The 22,710-nt window shown below is 42.8% G+C and overlaps 1 protein-coding gene across 2 annotated transcripts; it reads right to left on the bottom strand.

The window, feature by feature from the left end:
* Positions 1–496: 496 nt before the first annotated feature.
* Positions 497–21,654, bottom strand: EIF4E3 (eukaryotic translation initiation factor 4E family member 3). 2 transcript variants are annotated; one of them, XM_013180350.3, is made up of 7 exons: positions 21,535–21,654; positions 11,126–11,198; positions 9,131–9,225; positions 7,095–7,155; positions 3,941–4,007; positions 2,426–2,581; positions 497–1,900 (listed from the first exon to the last, which is right to left on the bottom strand). In XM_013180350.3, exons 3-7 carry the CDS (start codon positions 9,154–9,156, stop codon positions 1,854–1,856), a joined length of 357 nt encoding a protein of 118 aa, XP_013035804.1. In that variant the 5' UTR covers positions 9,157–9,225; positions 11,126–11,198; positions 21,535–21,654; the 3' UTR covers positions 497–1,853. The 2 variants fall into 2 exon arrangements, with proteins under 2 accessions (XP_013035804.1, XP_066859244.1); XM_067003143.1 differs by lacking the exon at positions 21,535–21,654 and adding an exon at positions 19,058–19,250.
* Positions 21,655–22,710: the final 1,056 nt, after the last annotated feature.

Below are 22,710 nucleotides of genomic sequence, written 5' to 3'. Positions count from 1 at the left end.
TTTCCTGTCCTGAGTCTTCCTCCAGCCCTTCTTCCCTGGAAAACGAGGAACCCACTCACTGCCCATAGAAATGGGGGCCCCTGAGTGCCCACTTACACTAAAACCCGCTCAGTAAAAGCAGTGTTAACTGAAGTCCTACTCAGTGCTGCAGTAACGAGTCCACTTCACCATGGAGGTAAAGCACCTGCTCACATTCTCTTATTTATTCTGGGAAGTTTATCTGACATTTTACATTCACAGTAATAGTCTTATTTATTTTGAAACCTCAATCTAACTGCCCCTCAAAAATACCTTGAGTACTAACTGAATACATACAAGAGATAGTACTAATGTACTTCAGGCCTCCTTTCTGGTTTAACAAAAAAATTAAATTTTTTTTTTTAACCTTCAAACAAGATGTAGATAGCTTGCAAGAGAAGTTTTACTGAAAAACACACAGGTTTACAAAAGCAGGTCTGGTAACATTTTGTCTCAAATCAATCACAGAAGCAAGACATTTGATCTAAGAAAATTTCTTTATTTCTTTAATTAATAATCTCTAACTGCAGTTTTAATTCATAAATACAAAGTTGTAAAAAAACCTCATGTGCAATCCTTACTTTTAAATTTGATTCTAATGGCTGCTTCTTAATACTCTAAACATGTGGAAATCAGTGCAATTTGAACAGTCGCCAAACAAGAACTCTTACCAATGAAGTAATGTTGAGCGGAGCACACGTTCTTCTCTATGCTGCAGCTTCTTCTTGCAAAACAAAGTAAATCTTTGGTAGTATAGTAAAGCAAACCGACACCTCATAATTAATATAGACAAACATTTAAAGAGTAGCACAGTTAATGTTCACATTCATGCTGTAAAGCGAAATCCATTTCTTTTCTTTAAATTAAAAAAAAAAGACCTAAGGAGCCCTGATAGCTTAAAAACTGTGAGACAGAATTTCTTCTTTTGCACTGAAATCAACAGCAATTCTGACCTGACCCTCCACGAGTACGGGCCCTAAAATAACTGCAGAAGTGTGAGGGATGGGGATCCAGTTAGTCAAATGCATTAGAAATGATTCATGACTTTTTCCCATAGTGTACAGAAAAATATCATACACTAAAAAAAATAGACACAAACCCTTCTTAAACAGGAGGTGTAGAGTTTGCAGGGTTTTTTACCTTAAGATCTCTCAATACTAGCATGAACAAGAGTTGTTTTGAAGTCATCATACTTTCAACACTCGTTAACGTTATCTCAGAGAGGGTTAGTTCCAATACAAACGTGTCTCTTTAGTTGCTCATTCAGTGAATACTTCACTCTTTACTCTTACAGCATGCGTGCTGTTGTCAGTGCAAGACCAGATTACATAGTCCATTAGGATAATGCAGTGCAACTCCTTCATCTCTTGGGACAAAGACAGTGAGTAAATCTTAGCATGATAGGAATGTCTCAAAATGAAAATTGAAAACACATTTCACCAAGCCAGTATCCCTCTATGCACAGCACATCTAGAGAAAGCAGCGTATCATGTTTGTGCACATTTGCATTTAACTAAGTACAGTACAGAAAAAAACCCAAAGCATTCTATCTTAACGAAATCGGAATAAATATGATCTGATTGAAAAAAATAGTGGCCAAAATAACTTTTTAAAGAAACAATGAAGAACTAAAAACACAACCAAACAAGAAGTAATGAATGGCACATTTGGCAGGCAGGGTAACCATGTTTCCTCATTTTCAGCAGCAATAGCCCAATCTGAAGTGTTAGAAACTCAAGAGGGCCACTGCACGTAGTGGTTCTGCAGGACTTCCAGCCATCCTTCTGCTCGTTCAGACCACCTCAGAACACTAAGTGTCAAGCACAAGACTATGCTTAATGTTTTCCACGTCTGCCTTCAAAAGCATGGTGCTCTCTGTGTGCTAAGGGAGAGAGAAGGGGGGGGGTGGAATAAAAAGAAAACGTAAGTTTTTTCAAGGGGTTGAAAAGATGAAGAGGAAAGACAGTGATGCACAAGCAGTCTAGGAAGACACAATGTGCCAAAGAGTGATTTTTGGGAATACACTATTCTGATTACACATTTATCTAGTCTAAAGAAAGGGATCCCTTAAAAACCTGTCTGTAACTGGTTCCACTAAATCAATACCCACATTAAAAAGCATGCAGTCTTGGCAGCTATCAAGATGTCTCTCACTAACTTTAGGAATCAGGTATATTAAGCATAAAGCTGAATACATGCTAAAATTAAATCTGAAATATTCTATGCTTTGAATGGTAGCTAAGGCACAAGACCATCTGTAATTCTTAGGAAAAAATTTCAGTGCAATGAGAGATGCTGTGTTTCCAAATGGCTAATGAGGAACCAGAGAGGTTATTCCCATGGAAATATCCCACCAGCATCTTGTTTCTCTAAGGATGGTGGAAATTAACGAGTGAAAAATACTTACGTTTATAGAACACCGCTTTAAAAGAGGTGTGTGGCAGAAGTTTATATATCTTTTCTAAAACTTTAGCTTCACTTGCTAAGGAAGCGTTCCCATTCCAGACTTGTATAACATCTTCACGGTCACGAACGCTGACGCTAACCCCTATTACTTCATCATCTGCATAGAAGAGGAAGCATCATTAAAAAAAATACTTGAAAAGTGAGACATGTCTAATTCGATACTTATGTGCTGTGCAAGTGCCCAGAAGTTGAACAAACTGAAGCAACGGAAGAACAATCTCCAATGCAGGGAATACAAGTGTTCAATCCAGACAGAACAGTCACCAGAAAGAAACAAACGCTATTTATAGAAGCTATTGCAAATATTACCTCATAACGGTTTTAATGAAGTGCCGCAAGATTATTTATTAACACTTATCCTTGACCAGGAGGTAATCTTGGGATTCCCTTCAGTATGTTTAGCAATATAAACTACTAAGGGAAACCTACCTTCAGTAAAACACTGCAAGCAAAAGCCTGCAGTGGCGGATTAGCTGCATTGTGTTTTTCCCTCAAACTCTTTTTCCCCCTCTGTGATAAAGCAGTGAAGGAACACTTCCTAACTGGTTGTTCAGTTTCATTTTAACAGCTAGTTTAATCTGGTATTTGTGTTTAGGAGAGGTAAACAGGGTCACAAGAGATGACGCAGAAGTGCCATTCACGTAACCCGGACAGAAGAGCCAGCTCTGTAACTGAGCCTGGACGCACGAGATGGTCACAGGCTCATACTCGCTGCCCGTGACTGAGCAGCAGCACTTGCTGATGACCTGAGGCATGCTGGCATTCCCAGCGCCTTCCTGGAGTCCATTTCCAAATGAAATGTGTAAGCACAGAAGAGACATTTATTCTGGAAGTGATTTCATTAAATCATTGCATCTGAACAAAACCACATATGAACTTCTGGATAATTAATGACTGTTTCCCGGTAAGCCAGCAAGGTATTTCAAGAATTTTACGTAAATTAAATCACACTACAGACTACTTTGACCTAAGCAATGCTTTTAAGTGATAATGAAAGCATCACCTTTGGCTAGAGTGCTAAGCTGGGGTTCAGAAGACCCAGGTTTCCATTACAGCTCTGCTATGGGTTTTAACATCACCACAGGCAAACCACACAGCTTCTCTGTGCTTCAGGTCTGCGCTGGTGCTTCCCCCAAGCAGCCCGTAACCAGAAGGGACCATGAGGGCTAATGGGCATCTAATTTAGTTGCTTCCAACTGTGACAGCACAAACAATCCGGTATAGAAATGTGATTTGGTGTTCCAGAATTCTGGCACTGTAGAATTTAATATTAATCATTTTAATGCTGGCAAAGAGATAGACATTTAAAACCTTGATAATCTGCTGGCTTCCCAGGAACACAGGCTGTTGAGCTGGAGTCTATAGGTAGCTCTGCACTGGAACAGCTGAAATACCTCGTCCTCCTCTTCCTGAGGGTAGGTATGGATACGATACCAATATCACTTTTAAAAGTTACCTGCTGCACAACAATCCATGAACTGTTCTCCAATAGTTGCTAACAGGAGCTCTTTCCAAACTGCTGCCTAAGAAGAAGAAAAAAAGTTACTTTTGCTTTACTATCTCTTAATTTAAAAGTTAGGTTTGCTAGCTCAGTTTTGAGTACGTTCTCTTTCTGAGGTTGTCTAAACAAGAAAGTATTTGTTGCAATTACACGCTATGTGATATTAATAATTTCTTCAATATAGTTGGAGCAAGAGTTTAGACCCTGGAAATAAATACTGTAACAAAGAATTGTTAAAAATATATATATTTTTTAAACTGTATTTACTTTCTCTGTGTCTGTGTCTGTGACGCATCCTGAATGCACTAATCAACGTACAGCATGAAAGTAGAATTCTCCCAAGAATTTCCCATGATAAAAAAGTAAGGCTTTACTTGTGATCATTTGTTTCTGTGAAAATAGAATTACTACCCACATTAAGAAAAGTACCAGAAATCCCTACCAACAAGTTAAATGGATTTATTATTTAAACATCAAGTCTGATTTGCCTTGACTATGAAATAAGGCTGTCTTTCAACAAATTCAGATGCTCACTAGAGAGTTAAAACAGAGGGGAATAACAACTATCTGCCAGTTTTCTTTGGCTCTGTTAGACGAATTACACTGTTATTTGCTTTTGGCATTTATTACCTAAGCAAAAGACCATACAAATTTTGGAATGCCTCTGGATCAACACGTTCAGTAATATGCTCCAAGGTGTGCATTTACAGGGACAGAAAATACAGACGTTGATGTATTCTGTAATATATATATATATTGCTACATCACCATAAAGATTTTATTAATACACTTCTTTTAAGGAATGCCTTTCTGCTATTTGAAATTAACTTGAATTTTAGTACTATTAAAAAGAGGGAGCAATTAAATGCACCAGGGTTAAAACAAAAGCAGAAGAAATAGTAATTAAATGCACCAGGGTTAAAACAAAAAGCAAGCAGCTACAGAGATGACAAACCAATAAACTGCCTTAATGGAGCTTCCAAGTACTCCTAAGCCATCTTCTGGACTACAAAGGACCAGATGTTCCTGTGACTCATTACCACCTCATCCTATCCATAACATGAAGCTATGCTACAGGAAGAACTGCTGCCATGCCTCACAAGGCAGCTTGAGGACGTCAGTGTGAGCCTGCGAAATGATGCCCTTGCCTGCCGGCGTCCAGTCCGTACATTAACGTGCGATGACCATGCACAGTCATTACCGGGCGCAGTGCTCGCTACCGTGAGTTGTCCTCACGGCCCCATGGGTAGGAAGCACTTCATCCAGTAGTAAGCAGTTGCAGGATCAGGCTTATAAGGATCTAAAAAGTATTAGTTTTCGTATTAAAAACCAGCATACAGAAGGGTCACCGTACGCATGCAACAACATTTAAGTGTCAGTATTCTGTCGGTCAGATTTTCACACCACTTGGAAGACTGATATCTTTAGGAAAAAACACATTTCCCTCCCCCCACACCCTCTCCAAGCACTGCTCTTCCAGTGAGGGCTGTACAAGACGGCTTGTCTTGGCCAAGGAGACGAGGTCTGGGCATGCGGTGATTAGAAGCATGAAGCCAAGACTGAGAAACAGGCATAAATAATATATTATGCCATTTACAAAGGTACTAAAAGCTGACTCAGGTTCATCTCCAATTAAACCTTTCAGAGGACACCAGGGACATGCGGTACTTAATTTGAGGTATCAGAAAGTAACCTCATGTCAGAAAGTGGTGACCATTCTACGAAAAACAAGGCTTCTTCGGGGTCCCTAAATTCACCACACAATAACGCAGGCTCCCAAAACCACTTGTCACTGATGACAATCTTCACACCTTGGGTTATAATAGGAAAAAGAAAATTTCAGAGTTTTTTGTGATCACTGGGGATTCCAATTCCAAGGGAAGAAAGCTGCAATTCACATATGGGAAAGAGCCCACAGGCAAAACCAATTAGCTTTTGGCTGAAGTTTCAAGTACCATCTTTCAGCATTTAATGCCTTCTGCAAGGCTGTCACATTTTTCTTACAGTTCGTGTTTAGTATTTAAAGGCCTGATCCAGACCCCACCTGCACACACACAACATGTGAATAGGTCAGACCTCGTCCCTGTGGCAGGTCACAGGAAAAGGCACTTACATGCATCTGACAGCACTGCAACACTCAGCACACAAAGTCATTTGTTTCAGCAGGGCTAGAACGACGACATGCCTGTACGTTTTATCTTTTGCATTTCTAAATTCCAAAAAGAGAAAACTAAGAAGCACTGCGTTCACAAGATGTATGTGTGAGGTGACTGACAACCTCAAACTCAATCTTGCCAAAGGGGATGATCCCACTGTTCTTCTCTCCTTTACCCCACATAGTCATTAAAATAAACTCTCCTGGCTACACACTCAAATTAAAAAGTAAGTTTTTTTAAAAAAAGACTTTCTGACATCATAGTGTGCTAAATTGGCTCACAAAACAGTTTGGTGAGTACCAGAGCCATCACATGGGGGATGAGGAGAAGAGAATAAACAAGATCTTCCCTCTTTCGAGGGAAGACAGACATTAGATGGGACTAGCTACCTGTGGGGATAAAGCCTTAGTCCTCATTTGTCCTGAGAAAAGCACAGCACTCCTCACTCCCACACGCAGTACATACAAGCAGTGCCAAGCACAAGCAGTCCTACTAAGTTCGACACAAAATTTGGGAGCATTTGGCACTTTGTGAAACTCTAGAAGTTGTGCTGAACCATGCGTGCGGATTGCTGAAGAGCATTACTGAGGTTCTGGCTGTAATATTATCAGGAGGAGGTTTTTATGTTTTGCTCTGCACGCCTGTAAGCAAACTGAGTCTTGAGAACAAAGGCGTTTATAGAATACCATCTTTGTCAAATGGAATACAACACTGCAGCTTCCATTTGATTTACAATACCTTGACAAATGTGATCAAAAACAAGAGATACTAAATTAGCTGAAAATAAACTTTTGCTCACTGTCTTAAAGCAAAAGATTACAGACTTTAAAATGGCATTTGGTTGTTGTATCGGATGATGTCAAAACTAGAAAGTCTTACAACAGCTTTATCACATGGAATTTAAGGGAATCCCCTTCCAAACAAAATCCAAGGAAAGAGTCAGTATTACATACCGTACTTTCTTTAGGGACCTTCATTTTCCATATACCTCCCTTGGCGTTGCTTTCCTCTTCCCTGGTTATGGGAAATAGATCAGTGAAATAAGCATTCAGATCCACATCACGATAAGCCTATGTTCAGGGGTTAATTTTCCCAGAAAAACCCCATTTGAAATGCAATTACTAACTCCGGGTAGCATGACTCAAATTATGACTTCTGACATCAGACATAATTCTTCCATTGTTCATATGAACTGTACCTCTCAACACCTAATCCCTCTCCCAAGTTTTGTGTGTTGGAAAATATATACATTTTCCCTGGCTACAGACTAGCTTTGAAGTGGCTGCACACTATATGGGAACAAGCCACAAAGCAATTTTATGTTTTACTATGGTAACCTTTTATTTTGGAAGAACTCTGGCACGTATCATTTTCACAGAAGCAACTTGTTACTCTCAAGTTTATCCATTTTAATAAAAACCACGAGTACACTTCATTTCAGTTTTGTGACAACTAGAAATTAATTGTCTTTAAAAAAAAGAATGAAGTTGTCTGGAGCCAGGACAGACATAACCTTTAAACTGTCTTTTAATGACAAAGGTACAACACAGAAACTTCTTAACTTTTCAAGTTTTCTGTTACAATTCTTTCTATAAAATTTTAAATTTTAGGGCTTTTAGCTTTTTGTTAAGGCTCTGTAAAAGCGAAGTTAAAGGCACAACCTAAAAGTCACTTTTGGAGTAGCTATTATGAAAGCCACAGAGACTCTCCAGGTCAGTGATATCCCACTGGTCCATACAAACACCTGTGGCAGAAGGAGGGAAACCTTTGCAAGTCCCCAGTTCATTCTTCTGAATTTGTTTTTCCTCCTAAAAATCAACACTACGGGGTTAGCCAGTATACTGTAACTGCAATCTGAGAAAAGCTGCTCAGCAGTAATTACCGTTAAGCCAGGGGGCTACCAATGGTATTAACCTCTTGCAATCCCTCCCCTACAAGGCAGCGCATACACTTACTTAGTCTTAAAACCGATGTATCATTTTCAGGAAAAGCCTTTGCATTTCACACCTCCAACAGTGATTTATCAAACCAAAACTAAGACTAGAAGAAAAAAATCCGTTCAAAAATATCAAGGAACTGCACACACTGGCCCAGCTGATTTATACAGACACCAACATTTTGTTCAAACCCAATTTAGCTATTCTGGCCAGTCACTGTATTTTTTTTTTTTTTTTTTTTTAGAAAACTAACAGATCTTCAGATGCGTTTCACTTTAAAGAAGTATTTGCCTCTTCAGTAGATTAGGACAGAAGCCTCCTGTAGTAACTCAACATCCAGTCAGAGACACGATGATCCAGTTAGAGAACCCTAACCCAATTACAATCTAGTGCAAATGATGTCAAAAAGATCAAATCTCTTCAGCAAATGTTTAAGATAATTAAGATGTGAAGGAACTGGATCAGGAAGAAGGTATGCTAAACTCAATTTCTGAAAGGAAAACATCAATGATTTATACTTGATTTCATTACTATCCCACAATCAAGTAGGGACTTGCTGCAATGCACCACTTCATAATGCCTTAAGTTGGTTTTAACCCAAGCCTGTAAGTACATTTTAATGCATGCTCCATAATTTTGTACAGGTGAAGAACAGTTAAGGACACACCAGTTATTTGCATCATTATTACGCTAGCTTCACTGCAAAGAAAAATTTGCAAGGTAATAGCGTGTTTCAAAGACAAGTAACATTCTGCGCAGTCTTGAACCAGATTTCAAAGGCACATTTTAATTTCTTAATTGTTAATCCATAATTTAATTTCTGACATTTATGTTCAAAGGTGGACAATTAAATTACAGCCTGCACTTTTAATAATGGTTCTCTTCAGTACAAGTCACTTTTAAGCTTAACATAACCCCTAGGATACTTTTTGCAAGGTCAGGCATTTGCAGGCAACAGAAAGGTGACGCTCCTGGCCCACGCCTGCCTCCTTTCCCCATGTCAGGTTTTCCCAGTGCCCGCTCCCAGAAGTGTCTGATCATAGCACACTTACCAAAGTGGCCGTCTTTCTCCCCGCATTAAGTGGTAACTACATCTCAGGGGCAAGCTTGTCACAGGAGGAATGTTGTTGTAGACACTCCAGAAATTCTTTATAAAAAACAAACAAAAAACTAGCTGCATTAACACAAGAAACTACATTTCAGATGAATTTACTTCCTTGGTCATATTCTCTAAAACCATTACATCTTACTCCTAGAGACCTGTCATCTTCTGTGTTATAAGTAAATGAAACTTAGTGCATTTTAGTCAACTTACTGCAATTTCACTTGTGTGTTTACACTAAAGTATGTCCGAACAAACCAGCACACTAAGCTTCCTTAACATACTAAAGATATATACTTACATAAAATCTCCACCTTGTGTCACTAACGGCTAGTCTAAAACTTCACTGGGATCATCCTGAACTACAAAGAAACAGCAATAATTCTGTTGCACTAAATCCCTAACTAGCTGTCCAACTGCTCTGCCTTGATCACAGTAACAATTTTCATGAGACAAAGAACTTGAGATGCACGTTAATACAGGAATGGGGGAGAAATGAAAAGATGCAGGATCCATCAGAATACATCCCAGCTTTTCTGGTAGTAAGAGCAGCAGCTGTCACATGTGCTTGGGGTGGATAAAAGGCACCCAGAGGTGGTGGTGAGCAACAGGGAGGGATGATTGAAGGGATCCCAATTCCCTTTCTTCTTTATCCAACAGCCAGGATGAAGAAAGGATTTTAAAGACTTATGTTGCATCAACATGTAGTGATGCAACATTAAGCACTAGTACAACTAATTAAGTATTAGTTCATCTAATACTTAATCATTAGCACAACTTAGAAACAAAGACTGCAACATTATGCGATAAGATTTTGTAGCCCTTGGCAATTCCATCTAACAGCCATTACCATTATCCAGTCACAAGAAGAGAAGGAAAACTATTAAAAATATAAAAGTGGGTATGAAAAATCTGTGAGAAATAGGAACGTTTACAGTAAGTTCTGGGCCACCGTGCAGTGCTGCTCCTCTCACCGATGAATATGGAAAAAGAGGCACAAACAGTGGCTCCCATGGGAGAGCCGACACCAAGCACTGGCTTCAGCTTTCCACTCGCGCTTACCTGGCCTCGTGCCTGGGTCTTCCCAAAGGACCTAGAGGGATTCTTTGTATTTTCAACCCCAAATCCATAGAAAAAAAAACTTAATTTTTTTGAACAATAAAGCCCAATAATTTAATGAATAAAGGCTGGATTCAGAGTGGGAAAATGGCCATTACCAGACACTGTGTATACTGTTTTGTGGTCTTATGCTGACCTTTTTCCAACAGTTCAGACAATAGCCAGAGTAGCTGGTTTTGAAACAAACCCGCTGGTGCTGTCAGCTCAAACTTGACAGAGATGTTCCGCTGCACGGCTGATGCAACCATCCCGCTAACACAGGCATGGTAACTCTGGTATAAAACAAAAATGCAATTTACTTGCAAGAGATGCCCGCTGATGGGCACTGGCAGATGACACAAACATGCAGAATTTCTCATTGCTGCATGATGTAAAAGCATTTTGATGTGTCAGCTGGATAGATTTTTGTTTTTATTTAAAAAAAATTCATGCTCCAGGGTAGAAAGAAGAAAAAAACACAGGCTGTAACATTTAGCCTTTATGCAATGATTTTCTGCATTAAAACTTAGAGAAAAGTCAGGAAAAATACTTGAAAACACATCAAGTATAACAACACAGCACAGGCACAAGTGGAAACTCTGGAAAGTTTATGGGTGGGCTTGCCTGATCAAGCCAATATTTCCTCCTTTTCTGGTCTGGAAAGCCAAGTGAAATTCAAACAGTGACTAAGTAATACCACACACGACCATGCACAATAACGCTTACACTTCCTACCACAGGTGAGCAAAGCCATGAGCGTGACTCATCCGTATGGGTGTTAATGCTGCTTCACGCCTTAAGTTCTGCTTTTCTCGCGTGGCAGTTGCTAGAGCAAAGCCAGCCTTACCTGCACTGTTTGTACTGTATAAATCTTCTTCAAGTTTGAGGCACATTCAGCTGCTGTAGTACCAGGTAGTGACCTTGGGGGGGGAAAAAGAACGTAGGGATTAATAAAAATGTATTTTAACAAGAGGGAAGAAGGGAGACAGATAGGGAGAAGTGAATCACACGAGTGTGAAGATGAAATATCCACATATCAAAGCTACACAGAAAACTCCAATTCTGATTATCATTAACCATTTAAAGAAAAGAACTCCATTGTTTTTATACTTTTGAGTAAGTAGAGATTTGCCAGGTAAATTGGGATTTTAGAATAGAATAGAGTTGTTCGGTTGGAAGGGAGCTATAAAGACGCAGCCCAGCTGCTGTTCTATGAAATCACTTCTAGTAAGCAGGTAAAATTAAGATTTTAAACCAAAAATTTCACTGCTCCTAACTGCCACGCCACACTTTTCAGCTGTTAAGACATCAGGGAAAAAAAAAAGTTATTTGTCTGGAACCTGCAGCCGCTATGCTCGCATTCCCGGCTTGTTTGCCAGTGCCTCCCAAGAGCCAGGGGCACCCCGAGACCCCCGGCACCCCCAGACCCCGGGCACGCCGCAGGGGGGGCAGCGGCCGCCAGGTGGCAGCGGGCTCCAGCCCAGCGCAGCACCAGGAGCCCCCGGCCCCGCTCCCGCATCCCCCGGATGGGCTGAAGGAGAACAAGATGCAGGTGTATCTAACTGGTGTATCGCCGTTATACTGAGCCGATCTCACCGCAGAGCGCTTCCAGCGTTAGTGTTTTATGGGAGACGCGTACGGGCTGATGGGAATGCAGAGTGCCAAGGGACAGCTCCCGGTTTCGGTGCTGCGAGCCACCTAACGCAATCCACGTGGGAAATTTGGAATTTCAGGCAGTCTTTCCACCAGCAATAATTAATTCTTCAAGCCACGTCTGCTGCTGGCACTTGCCACAAAGCCAAGAGGTCCTTGGGCTGGTCTCACTGCCAGGGCGCAGGGCTACGCTGCTGCACACCGGAGATGGGGTGAGCTTCTCCGGGTCACCCTCACATCGACCATTCCCAACCTCCCACCCCAACCAGAGCTGCTGCCTGACGGCACCGCAGCACTGTGCCCTTTTCAGCCTTTGTGCCATCTCTCGGGTGTGTGCAACGCAGGACAGGACATCCACCGTGTCCCCAGGTGTCCTCGCTCCATCACCACCCACCCGACAATCCCAGCACGCACCCTCCGGCACACTTGGTGGGAACGAGGTCAAAATTTCCAGGGCTCATTCAATTTGTTAAAACCACAAGCATTTTCTCCCTCAGTAGCTAACGCGGGTTTTCTAAAGCAGAACAAAGATCACAAAGCAACCCCCCATTGCACAGGAAACATGGCACTCAGAAGACTGAACCCACAAACAGAAGTAACAGAGGAGACGACAAACGGAGGGGATACAGCTGCTGCTCGGGTACCTGCTGAAGAAAGATCCAAGGGGATCTTCCTGGGCAAACCAGACCCCAGTAACCCTCCTGACTCTGCAGCTGCTTGTCCCGGTACATCTGATCAGCACGTAAAACACTACAGCAACTCTCAGTTGTTACAGATATAATTCAGGCTCTGGGGCAGAAAGGGGTATCCACACAGAAGAAAGGAAATAATTAAGCAAGCAAAACTGCTGAAGCAGCACCAGATCTTCAAAACTTTGATACTGGCCCCCAGGTTTCTTGAGGGGCTCCTATCAAAGCAAATGACTTAAAAAAAAAAGTCACAAAAGCAGCAGAGAAACCCTTCTGTCTTTTCCAGCATAGGACAGACTAGCTAATGATCACTGGACACAAGACTACGTCACTGTGATGGACTCGACAAGAAAACAGGGCATTTGATGCCCCAATTTCAGTAATTAATTTAACTAGAGGTTATAAAAAACAGACAAGAAATCAATATAGTGCAGGTTTGAGTCCTGTGGTTCATGAACTACAAAAACTCCCACGGGAAGACTGATAATGTGAAAACAACAACAAACAAAGCTTTCAGTGTGCTCAGAAGGAATTATTATTGTGACTGGTGGCATCTCTGCACTCACCATTAGAGAGCAAAAAGAAGAATCCACAGTACTTAGCAGAACCAAAGTCAGACAGCTTTCGAACACACAAAACAATGAAAGCATTAAGGGGTTAAAGGAGATGGAAAACTCAGCAGGGAGGTAACTGTCAACGAGGAATAGTGGATTTACAAACTATCACTTACTTTTTCCTTGCTGCTGACCAGAAGCAGCACATCTCACTTTGTGTCACGTATTATAGACCTTTAATAGGCAAAACATGAGAAGATTTTGCCTCTTCTTGTTTCATATCACCGTTCAAGAAATTTCTTCTCTTACATCCTACTGCCGGTTTGCTAACTGCAGATCACCGATACCTACGGGGTTAACTTTGCTGTACAACGTGTGGCATCTTCTCAGCACGTTCACACTGATACTGCTCCCGAGATGCTGCCATGGTAAGGTCTACTCAAATGAAAGAGAAATCCAGTCTGTAATGATACCTTTCAAAGGTTACCTAGATAATCACGGTAGCCATGTAGTTATTATAACGCCATTTTAGAGATCAGCTAAGAATGAAAGACAGAATATTCCACTCCGAGGTCATCAAATGGTTCATTTTGATAGCTGCAGATCACATAGTTTGTCTGAAAAAAAAACATTATCAGCTGGCAGAAAGCACCAATCAACCAGCAAATTATTTGTTTTAGAAGTTAAGGTGACTGACTACTCATTTATTCTTAGTAACCTGCCTGGCAAGCACTTCATGCCCACAAGATTACCCTGCATTATGTCAGCCTCTCACCCAGCTCTGAGAAGTGCCACTGATTTATGGGTCTGAGCGTGAACCCCTAAACCTTATTAAGCAAATACTACTGAAGGGACTGTAAATGACAAAATGACAGCATGCACCAATTTAAAAGTTTCAGGACCATTTGCTGCAGAAGTTACACCTGCACAAATTGGGTTTAACGCATGAGTATAGGACAGAAACGGTATTTTAAATCACAGACAGCCAGAGAAGGAAAAGTGCATTTTATTCAAAATTACAGATTGCTGACAGCAATGAACTGCAGCTGTTCTGCAATAGCCACCCAGAAACTCAGCAGGTAACAGATGACAATTGAGCGGGTTTTGTGCCTCGAAACCCAGGAAATAGCGATTTTTTAACCAAGTACAGAGAATAAGTTTAATCTAAACTAGCACAAGTGTTAGATGACTTTCTAATGAAGAAACCTGTAGATACTCCTATTTCTGTAACTATTCCGACAAACGCTTGCAACATAAGCTGGGAGTAATAAGATGTTTGTGTACCTTGCTGAAAAAAACTCACTACACACACACTACTACAAAACAAAGCTTCGTTTAAGGGTCTGTATTTGCAGGTCATTATGGGGTTCCTCCCTTTGGGATAACTTTGCTACCATCAACAGTAACATCAAGCTGATGCGCCACAATGAATTTTGAATTATTGCCATGGTGCTGTTTTGAATCGACTCAACAAGCACTGCAAACCCCTAGGAGCAGGAGGAAAAAGGCTGTGTCAGAAAGCAGCTGGACACAGCTTTTGGAGGTGGGCATGTCAGCCCACGGGCCACCAACCCATTAACGCACACCCAGCTTCCCCACGGAGCCTGCACATGAAATATTCAGCAGCTCTCCTGCTCCATGCCCTGCGATTCCCAACACCTTCCTGCACCTTCAGAATATTTATGGGAGAAGTTTCAGTGCAACTTCTGGAAGAACTGAGTTGCCTAACGAGGTCAGGCCCACCCCAGTAAACTGCAGGGGCATTAGTTAGAAGTGGAGCATGGAGACAGAAATAACCTACCCAAACCGAATCCTACTGCCGGCTTGCTTAGCTGCTCCTTTATTATTCCAGCATGAATAAAGAACAAGAGACACAAAGATAAATTCCATTGTTTTATGTATGAATAAACCTCCAGGTGGTTGTGCTTATGTTAATGTGACGCTGAACTGTAGCTCTTCTGTTTCCCTGCAAAGAGCCAAGGATAGAAGTTTTTTTTCATATGTACTCACACTGGCCTTTGTTTCCCAGCGGGAATCACTCCATGGCTTTAGCGGGAGCTTTAAAAGCCGCCGAGTACTTTTGAAGATACCACTGCCAGTACTTCGACACAACTGGTTTGGGTACGAATAAGCAAAATATTTACTTGCAAAGCATAAACTCAAAAACATGCTGTGGCAACTAAATCAATCTGGCAATCCATCCTGAATACAGACAAAGACTGATTTCAAGCCATCAAAGCCTGTCAAAATGCATTTACCAGGTTGAACGTTTTTATAATATTAACCATCATTTTTCATTGTAAGCCACCTACTCATGAGCTTTAATAGATGAAATAGATGATTCTAGATAAATAGGATTTTGTTATAGGGAAGAAGGGAAATTATTAAGTTTAGTTTCCAATATTTGACGTGTTCAGTTATAATGATTCACAATTATTATGAAAACAGCTCAGTTGTCTACTAAACATTATTTATATAGATCTCATCGCTACAAAGTGGAGAGAGAAAAATCAGCATATAGGGGTATATTTATGTGAGAATGTTTTCACTTTCCTGGAGTTGTCTATTAACATTGCATTACATTTGACAACATTCATTAGCATATTCTTCCTCTCAAAGATACAGAAGAGTTGAACCATAAACAAAATTACCTAAAAAGCACCGTTGAAGCGAGGCAAGAAGAAAAGGCAGACAGGCCCCTACAATGAAACCTGCACTGTTGCGTGCATACACTCGCACACACACTTCCACTGACACGAGCACATCTTTGACAGCGCTGATCTGGAAAGGAGACTTCTGTACTAGGCTTTTGTGATCTGCGTTCAATTTCTGATAGCAGCGATTTGTAAAGAAGGGTACCCGTATTTTCCTCGCTGTTGACTGAAAGCGGCACGTCAGCAAAACTGTCAGCTTAGATGCACTTAGATCTTCAAAAGATGTCTTTCTGCAAGGACGTGCAACATCTTCATCACTGCAAGTGCATACACACACTCTGGACCACAAACTGTAACCACCGACAAAACCTCCAGCTTCTCATTGAGAGGCTGAAAAAAGCAGACAGCTATTAGTACAGTACTAGTATCTTCTATTATTTTAGCAGGGAAAGGCTCACTTAGTGTAGCTTTAATCATAAAAGGGCATACAACGCCAGGTAAGATACTTGCATTGTGCCCAAAAATACACATCAAAAGGAAAATCAGTTTCACCATCTTTGTATTTACACAAAGATTGCATCTAGATCTACAACCCCATTAAGGGATAGTTTCAAGTGCCTAACCTGGCTTGTTATCCATGACATCCCAGCCTTTGATGGTCATTTCGCTTAACTTCTCCTTTTGTGTAATCCCCATGATGAATGCCCTACACAACATGGATATAATGACCAGATTTCTAATCCCTGTTTTCAAATTATTACTTTCACTGAGGCATAATCACACTTTGTTGTTAAAAAATAGACTGCACAGTATTGCAAAAACTTGAAATGCAATCTTTCATTTAAAAGCCAGAGACAACTATGGCAGAACTGTGCACTAATTCACAGCCACACTGAGATGAGCAGGAGTGTGAAGGGCCACCAGCACGAATCAGCTTCCCAAGGTGGTACCAAAGGCATCCGCAAGACCTGCTGAAATTCCCCAGGCCTTGTTACATCACCAGTGCACGGCACGCAAAGCACTACGAGTAAGACATGCAGGTATCAGCTCGGAAACCTGCAGGATGGACACACAAAACAGCAGATCTAAAGACTTGGTCTTAAAACATTTGGTACCATTTGGTAACATTTGACCTTTAAACATTTTAACATTTTTTTTTTAAATCTCATTTCTTTTAACAGGAAAAAAACAACAGCTTCTAGCTTCTGTCTTCGTATGTGAAATGGCTGGCCTGTGAGCATTTGAAGATCATTCACGGGAACTTACCTGTCAAACTAGTGAATAATATTTTCCCAAACACTTTCATCATTCTCACTTTCCTAAAGCATATATGGGGTCAGATATAAGAAAGTGATGTCAGACCGTTAATATTTTAGACACGTACTAAGAAAGAAGGCTTAGCACTTACAGGAAATGCAAATGGCCCATGACATGCGTGAGATAATGACAATGAACCAGAACCCGGTCACAGGACTGCAGCCCTCAGATGTTACACCTACGCCAAGGCGTTTAGAGAAACAAGTGCTAATGTGGATAAAACAAAGGCATTTACTTCTGAGGTGGGAGATGAATCCGGGACACTAAAGGTAAAAATGAGGGCATTAAACCCAAGTGAATCACTTGGAAGCATGTCACAAGCTGGTAGAAGAAGTGCTGCTTCCTGGACATTTACTGTAAGAGTGTGCCTTAATGAAAAGACACATGCTGGAGATCTCAGAATGTATGCCACGGATCTCTCACCATAGTGACAGAAAGATGCCGACCTCTACATATCCATCTCAACATCTACTTACCCTCAAGCCCCACTTCCTCCTGCATTTCAGCCCCAAACCAGTGTAATGCGTAGACGCACTCAGAAGCAATACCATCTCGTGGCACAACACCACTGCTCCACACTAGGAGTTACTGAAGTAAGTTAAAAATGCTCAGCTGTATTCTACAGAAAGTTCATCCCATACAAGCCCAAGCACCAGTCCCCCAGCAAACCCTGTGGGTGTACCAGTAAACAGTACAGATGCTTCGGTGGAACTGTGTAGACACACAAACCTCCACACACTGCAGTAATCGAAGTTCCTGGTCGTGCATTAAGAGCTCTCTCGTGTGCTTTTTAATGACTTACATTTAAAAAAATAATAATGTTGCTCCCTGTCATTATTCTGCTACTGTTGCTGGTAAACAAAACTGTGCAGAGTGTATATAAGGCTAAAGACATGTTGGTGCCTGGTCACACTTTTTTTTTTAAAATATACATTCACTTTTGGTTTTGTAAGGTAAGGAAGAACAACACTACCTAATTAAACGCACTTAGAAGGGATCAGAAAGAGGGAGAACAAAAAGAGAACAGAATAACTGAGTTTTAAAGTCTGAAATGCAGCTGAACCAGGACTTGGGGGTGGGGGGGGATCATGATACAGGTCAGTAACTTGAAATGGATTTTAACTTCTGGCATAAATTATACAAGCAGGACACGCTTATCTCCACGTGCCCGTGTAAACAAGCAGATCTTTGTGATAGCTTGCTTCGGAAGTGGTCCAAATCCTGTTTTTTAGAAGTAACCAAACAGAAAACACGATTCCGACCCTGAACCTGGCCGCAACTAAGTCACGGTTCAAACGGGCGAACCGCGAGTGATTTGTGGGGTCACTTATAAGGTTTGTGGGACCTGAGACCATCCGCATGCTTTCGTCAATTTCATGCTATTTCTCCATCAGCAAATAAAAAAGGGACAGAGGAGGGGAGGAGAAGCTCAGGGCAGTGCGAGGAAGGCGGTCAGTCAGCCTGCGGCAAGGCTCGCAGGGGAAAGAACTTCTCTTGGTTGAGGGAGAGGAGAAACACAACAGAAAGTAGAAGGGGTGACACAGAAGGTTAATAACAAGACAAAGGCACAACCCGGGAGCAGGCCGGGATTTGATCTTCAGTTTCGGCCTGGGCCCGGCACGGTGACCCCAACCCCCGGGCAGGCCCGGGCCCCCTCCCTCGCCTCCCCCTGCCCCGCCTCACGTCTAAATTTAGGGCTTAAAGCAACAGCCGGGGCGCCGGCACCGACAACTACAAAAGCAAAACTGGCTCGGAAAGTGACTTTATTAATAGTGGGCGGAAAGTGTGTGTGTGTGGGGGGGGGGGGGGGGGGGGGGGCAGCCAGCAAATTGATCCGTTACATCCAGAAGTTCTCCCCCCCGAAGGCAGTCCCCCGTTAACCAGCCCCCCCCCCCCCGGCTCCCCCACTCACTTGTCGAGCCAGAAGGTCCAAGGCGAGTGCAGGGGCAGCGGCAGCCCCGGCCCCCCCGGCCGCCCCTCCGGGGAGCTCGGGGGCTGCGGGCCCGGGGGGCCGGCGGGGGGGCTCAGCGCCATGTCCCTGCCCCGGCCGGCCCCGCAGCGCCGCCCGCATCGGGGGGGCGGGCCGTGAGAGGGCGCGGGGAGGGGACAAGGGACGCGGGCAGGAGGAGGAGGAGGAGGGGAAGGGAGGAAGGACGGGAGGGGACAAGTCGGGTGCCGGGGAACCACCCCCAAAAACCAGACCCCGTGTCTGAGGGCGGTGCCCAGACGCCTCTTGAACTCAGGGTTGGGAGCTGTGACCGTGTCCCTGGGCAGCCTGTCCCAGTGCCCGACCACCTCTGGGTGCAGAACCTTTCCCTAACCCCCAGCCTGACCCTCCCCTGTCCCAGCTCCATGCCTTTCCCTCGGGTCCTGTCGCTGTCCCCAGAGAGCAGAGCTCAGCGCCTGCCCCTCCGCTCCCCTCGTGAGGGAGCTGCAGGCCGCCATGAGGCCTCCCCTCGGCCTGCTCTGCTCCGGGCTGAACCCCAGGGACCTCAGCACTCCTCACATATCTTCCCCTCCAGACCCTTCATCATCTTAATAAATCTCCGTTGGACAGTATTATGTCTTTCTTACATTCCGGTGCCCAAAACTGTACACATTGAGGGACACGGGGACCAGAGGAACACAGGGACAGAGAAGTGGTGACAGACAGCGATAGATACGACTTGAGCACACAGCTGACTTGGACAGGGTGATATTTTTCCATCTTCTAATCTTCTCTCCCTGCTATTTAATTTACATGCTTGTTTTAAAGGGAGAAGTTTCTCATAATACAGCATGGATGCGTGCTTTAAAATCTCACATTATTTTTATAATAGTATTTCTTAATTTAAGATTCTCCCCAGTGGGACTATGCACAATAGTAAAGTTAAACACCCACATAAGCGATAGCAGGATCAAAGACCATGAATCACATAGGATTCCTTGCAAACACATTTAGTAGGATGAATAATTTTATATGTACTTCTTCCTAAAAGAAAAATCAATGAAGCCACACTCCTTTAAAAAATGAAATCTAACAGTAAGTAAGGGCAGAGATCACCCATAAAAAGCAGTCTGTACAGTGACAGTGAAGAAACAAAAAAAAAGTTAATGATTATGTTGTGCAGATGGAAAATGCTAACTGCTTAGCCAAATTAAATAAGATCTGGAAAACCAGTTGCACCATCTCTCACAATTTAATTTACTGCTCTTTAAATAGAAGACAAGATAATGACTGCTTGGGAAAGCTTGGAGTCTGAAATTCATTGGTATGCCCACTCCAAGCTTTCTCCCGCTGTGTTAATGCTGAGCCCACCAAAAACGTTCATCCTGAACAAAATACTACAATAAATGGTTGTACCTAGGCACAGCAGGCCTCGGTTTTCACAGGAGAGCTGGAGAAGAAGAGAAGGTATGAGGGTGCTGACTTCCTGAAGGGCACACCTCGCCTCTGGGCCTGCGGCAGACAGCCTCCATGCCAGTGCTGTTTCCAGTGTCCTCCCACTAAGGTTGCCAGTGCAGTGCTCGTTTTTGTCTATGCAGCCAATCTCACTGGAAATAAGGCCAAGACCACAAGCATGTACTACGCAGCTAACTCCCTTGAATCCACCGCCTGCCTCTGACAGGAACCACACGCTGCAGTGAAAGCCTCCAGCTTCCACCATCAGAGAGCAGCTCATCATTTAAAGCATTATAGCTCAGGTCGAAAACAAATTACCATGTTACAAACAACCTGAGCTGTAAGGAACAATATCAAAGTACAGCTCCCACACCTCCAAGACACTGAGTGAATACCAGGCAGCAGTGCCTGTATCATTACTCCAAATAAGACATGTAAAGCCTCTGTTTGTTTCTTGTTTACAGCAGTAAACACCAGGCCTCGCAGTGGCACAAGGTACGTCATGGGGATCTCAGATAACAGTAAATTAATCTGGTTGTGGAGGAAGGGCAATCACAGGATGCATTGAATTAGCACACTCAGCCCTTGCATACAGACATTTCTAAGAAGTCGTGACACAGAAGCAGGAACAAGTCTCCTGAGGTGGATCTCACAAGGAGAAACAGTGGTGAGAACAACATCCTGATCCTGCTCAGCCTCCCCACATTGCCAGCATGCCTTGAACAAAAACAATTCGGAGACTGAGCCCCAGGAAATTACTAGCACTTTTAGACAGATTTATGAGCTTTAATTAAAAATGCATTTCATTGATATTTGCCTCATATCTAGAATGTTCATTTTTAAAGAAACCCTGCTGATGCCATCTCCTGTGCTTTTGTACCTTCTCAAGCAGATCTACAATACACAAATTGTGTTATGGTGCAACTCCATACTCCAAGGCAGCACAGAGACAAGGTGACTACAACTCACCACCACAGCAGGACTGCCTGTCTCTATCCCTTACTTACTTGTCCCATCCCAGCCACGTCCTCACTTCGCTTGCAGAATCTCTAGGCAAAGAAAAGAGTTTCTGCCAGGAAAGGTCTTATAAAGCAGAACCAGGCAGCCAAGAGCAGGAGTCAGCAGGCAGATCAAATCAGCTGATTGCAGATGGGTGACAGCTGAAATGTTCCCAGGTAACCACTGGTGGGAAAGAAAAAAAAAAAAAAAAGAAAAAGAAAGAAAAAGGAAAAATAAAATAAAATAAAATAAAATAAAATAAAATAAAATAAAATAAAATAAAATAAAATAAAATAAAATAAAATAAAATAAAATAAAGTGGAGTGGGAAATACCATTCTGGCCCACTCCGAGTGGGCCACTGCTTTCCTGCACTGAGTTTTAAGCACGTGAAACTCTTTGCCACAAGGGTCCAAGTACTTTCATGCTGGGGCTATTTAAAGCTGAAGCAAGCACACTGTAGCTGGAAGAAACACTGAACATAACTCTTTCCGTGGTCTCACTTGACATTTAACACCCTGCCCTTATCATCCGTGCTGATCCCAGAGCCTTGGCAGCGCCGGCTGTATCACACGTGCTTGAGACGTTATTTCCCTGCTCGGGTGGCTCTTTGCACAGTCCCTGCTCCCAGCTAGAGGGGAGGATCCCTGCAGCGTAACGTGGCCGTGGCTGGAAGGGGCAGGCAGCCTCTTCAGACGTTCAGGACCATCCCTTCCCTTGCTGGCAGTTGTATAACATCGCTGTGGCAACTACAATGCCTGCATGCGCCAGAAATATTAGCGAAGCATTAGGCTTATTTTAGCTATGTTTTAACACAGTTTAGCACCTGCGAGCGAGGAAGAGAACAAGCGCCATATGAGCAGTCATGTTGCGCTTCCACGCTGGAAGTCTCCCACGGCTATTTCCGAGGCGATAGGTATGGCACCTCGGCAAACGCCCAGTAGATAACCTGCTTTTGTCTATTCGGTGCTCCTAATAAAAAAAAAAAACATGTGAAATGTTGGGAAAGACCTCTGCCTAGCCGAAGCTGGTCTTTTACTTCGAGCCAGAGCCAGTTGCAGCATAAAACCTTCATGGACTTGGGAGCTGGCAGGCACACAAGCCCTGGCTGCTGTGCCCAGCTGCTGCTGCCGGTGCCCCGCCGGCTCGCAGACTGAGCCAACAGCCATGAGATGTAATTTCTGT

This window comes from Anser cygnoides, chromosome 10, assembly GCF_040182565.1.
Source record: "Anser cygnoides isolate HZ-2024a breed goose chromosome 10, Taihu_goose_T2T_genome, whole genome shotgun sequence".
NCBI classification, from domain to species: domain Eukaryota; kingdom Metazoa; phylum Chordata; class Aves; order Anseriformes; family Anatidae; genus Anser; species Anser cygnoides.
The sequence above is the reverse complement of the archived record's forward strand: the minus strand, read 5'-3'. Positions and strand labels throughout refer to the sequence as shown.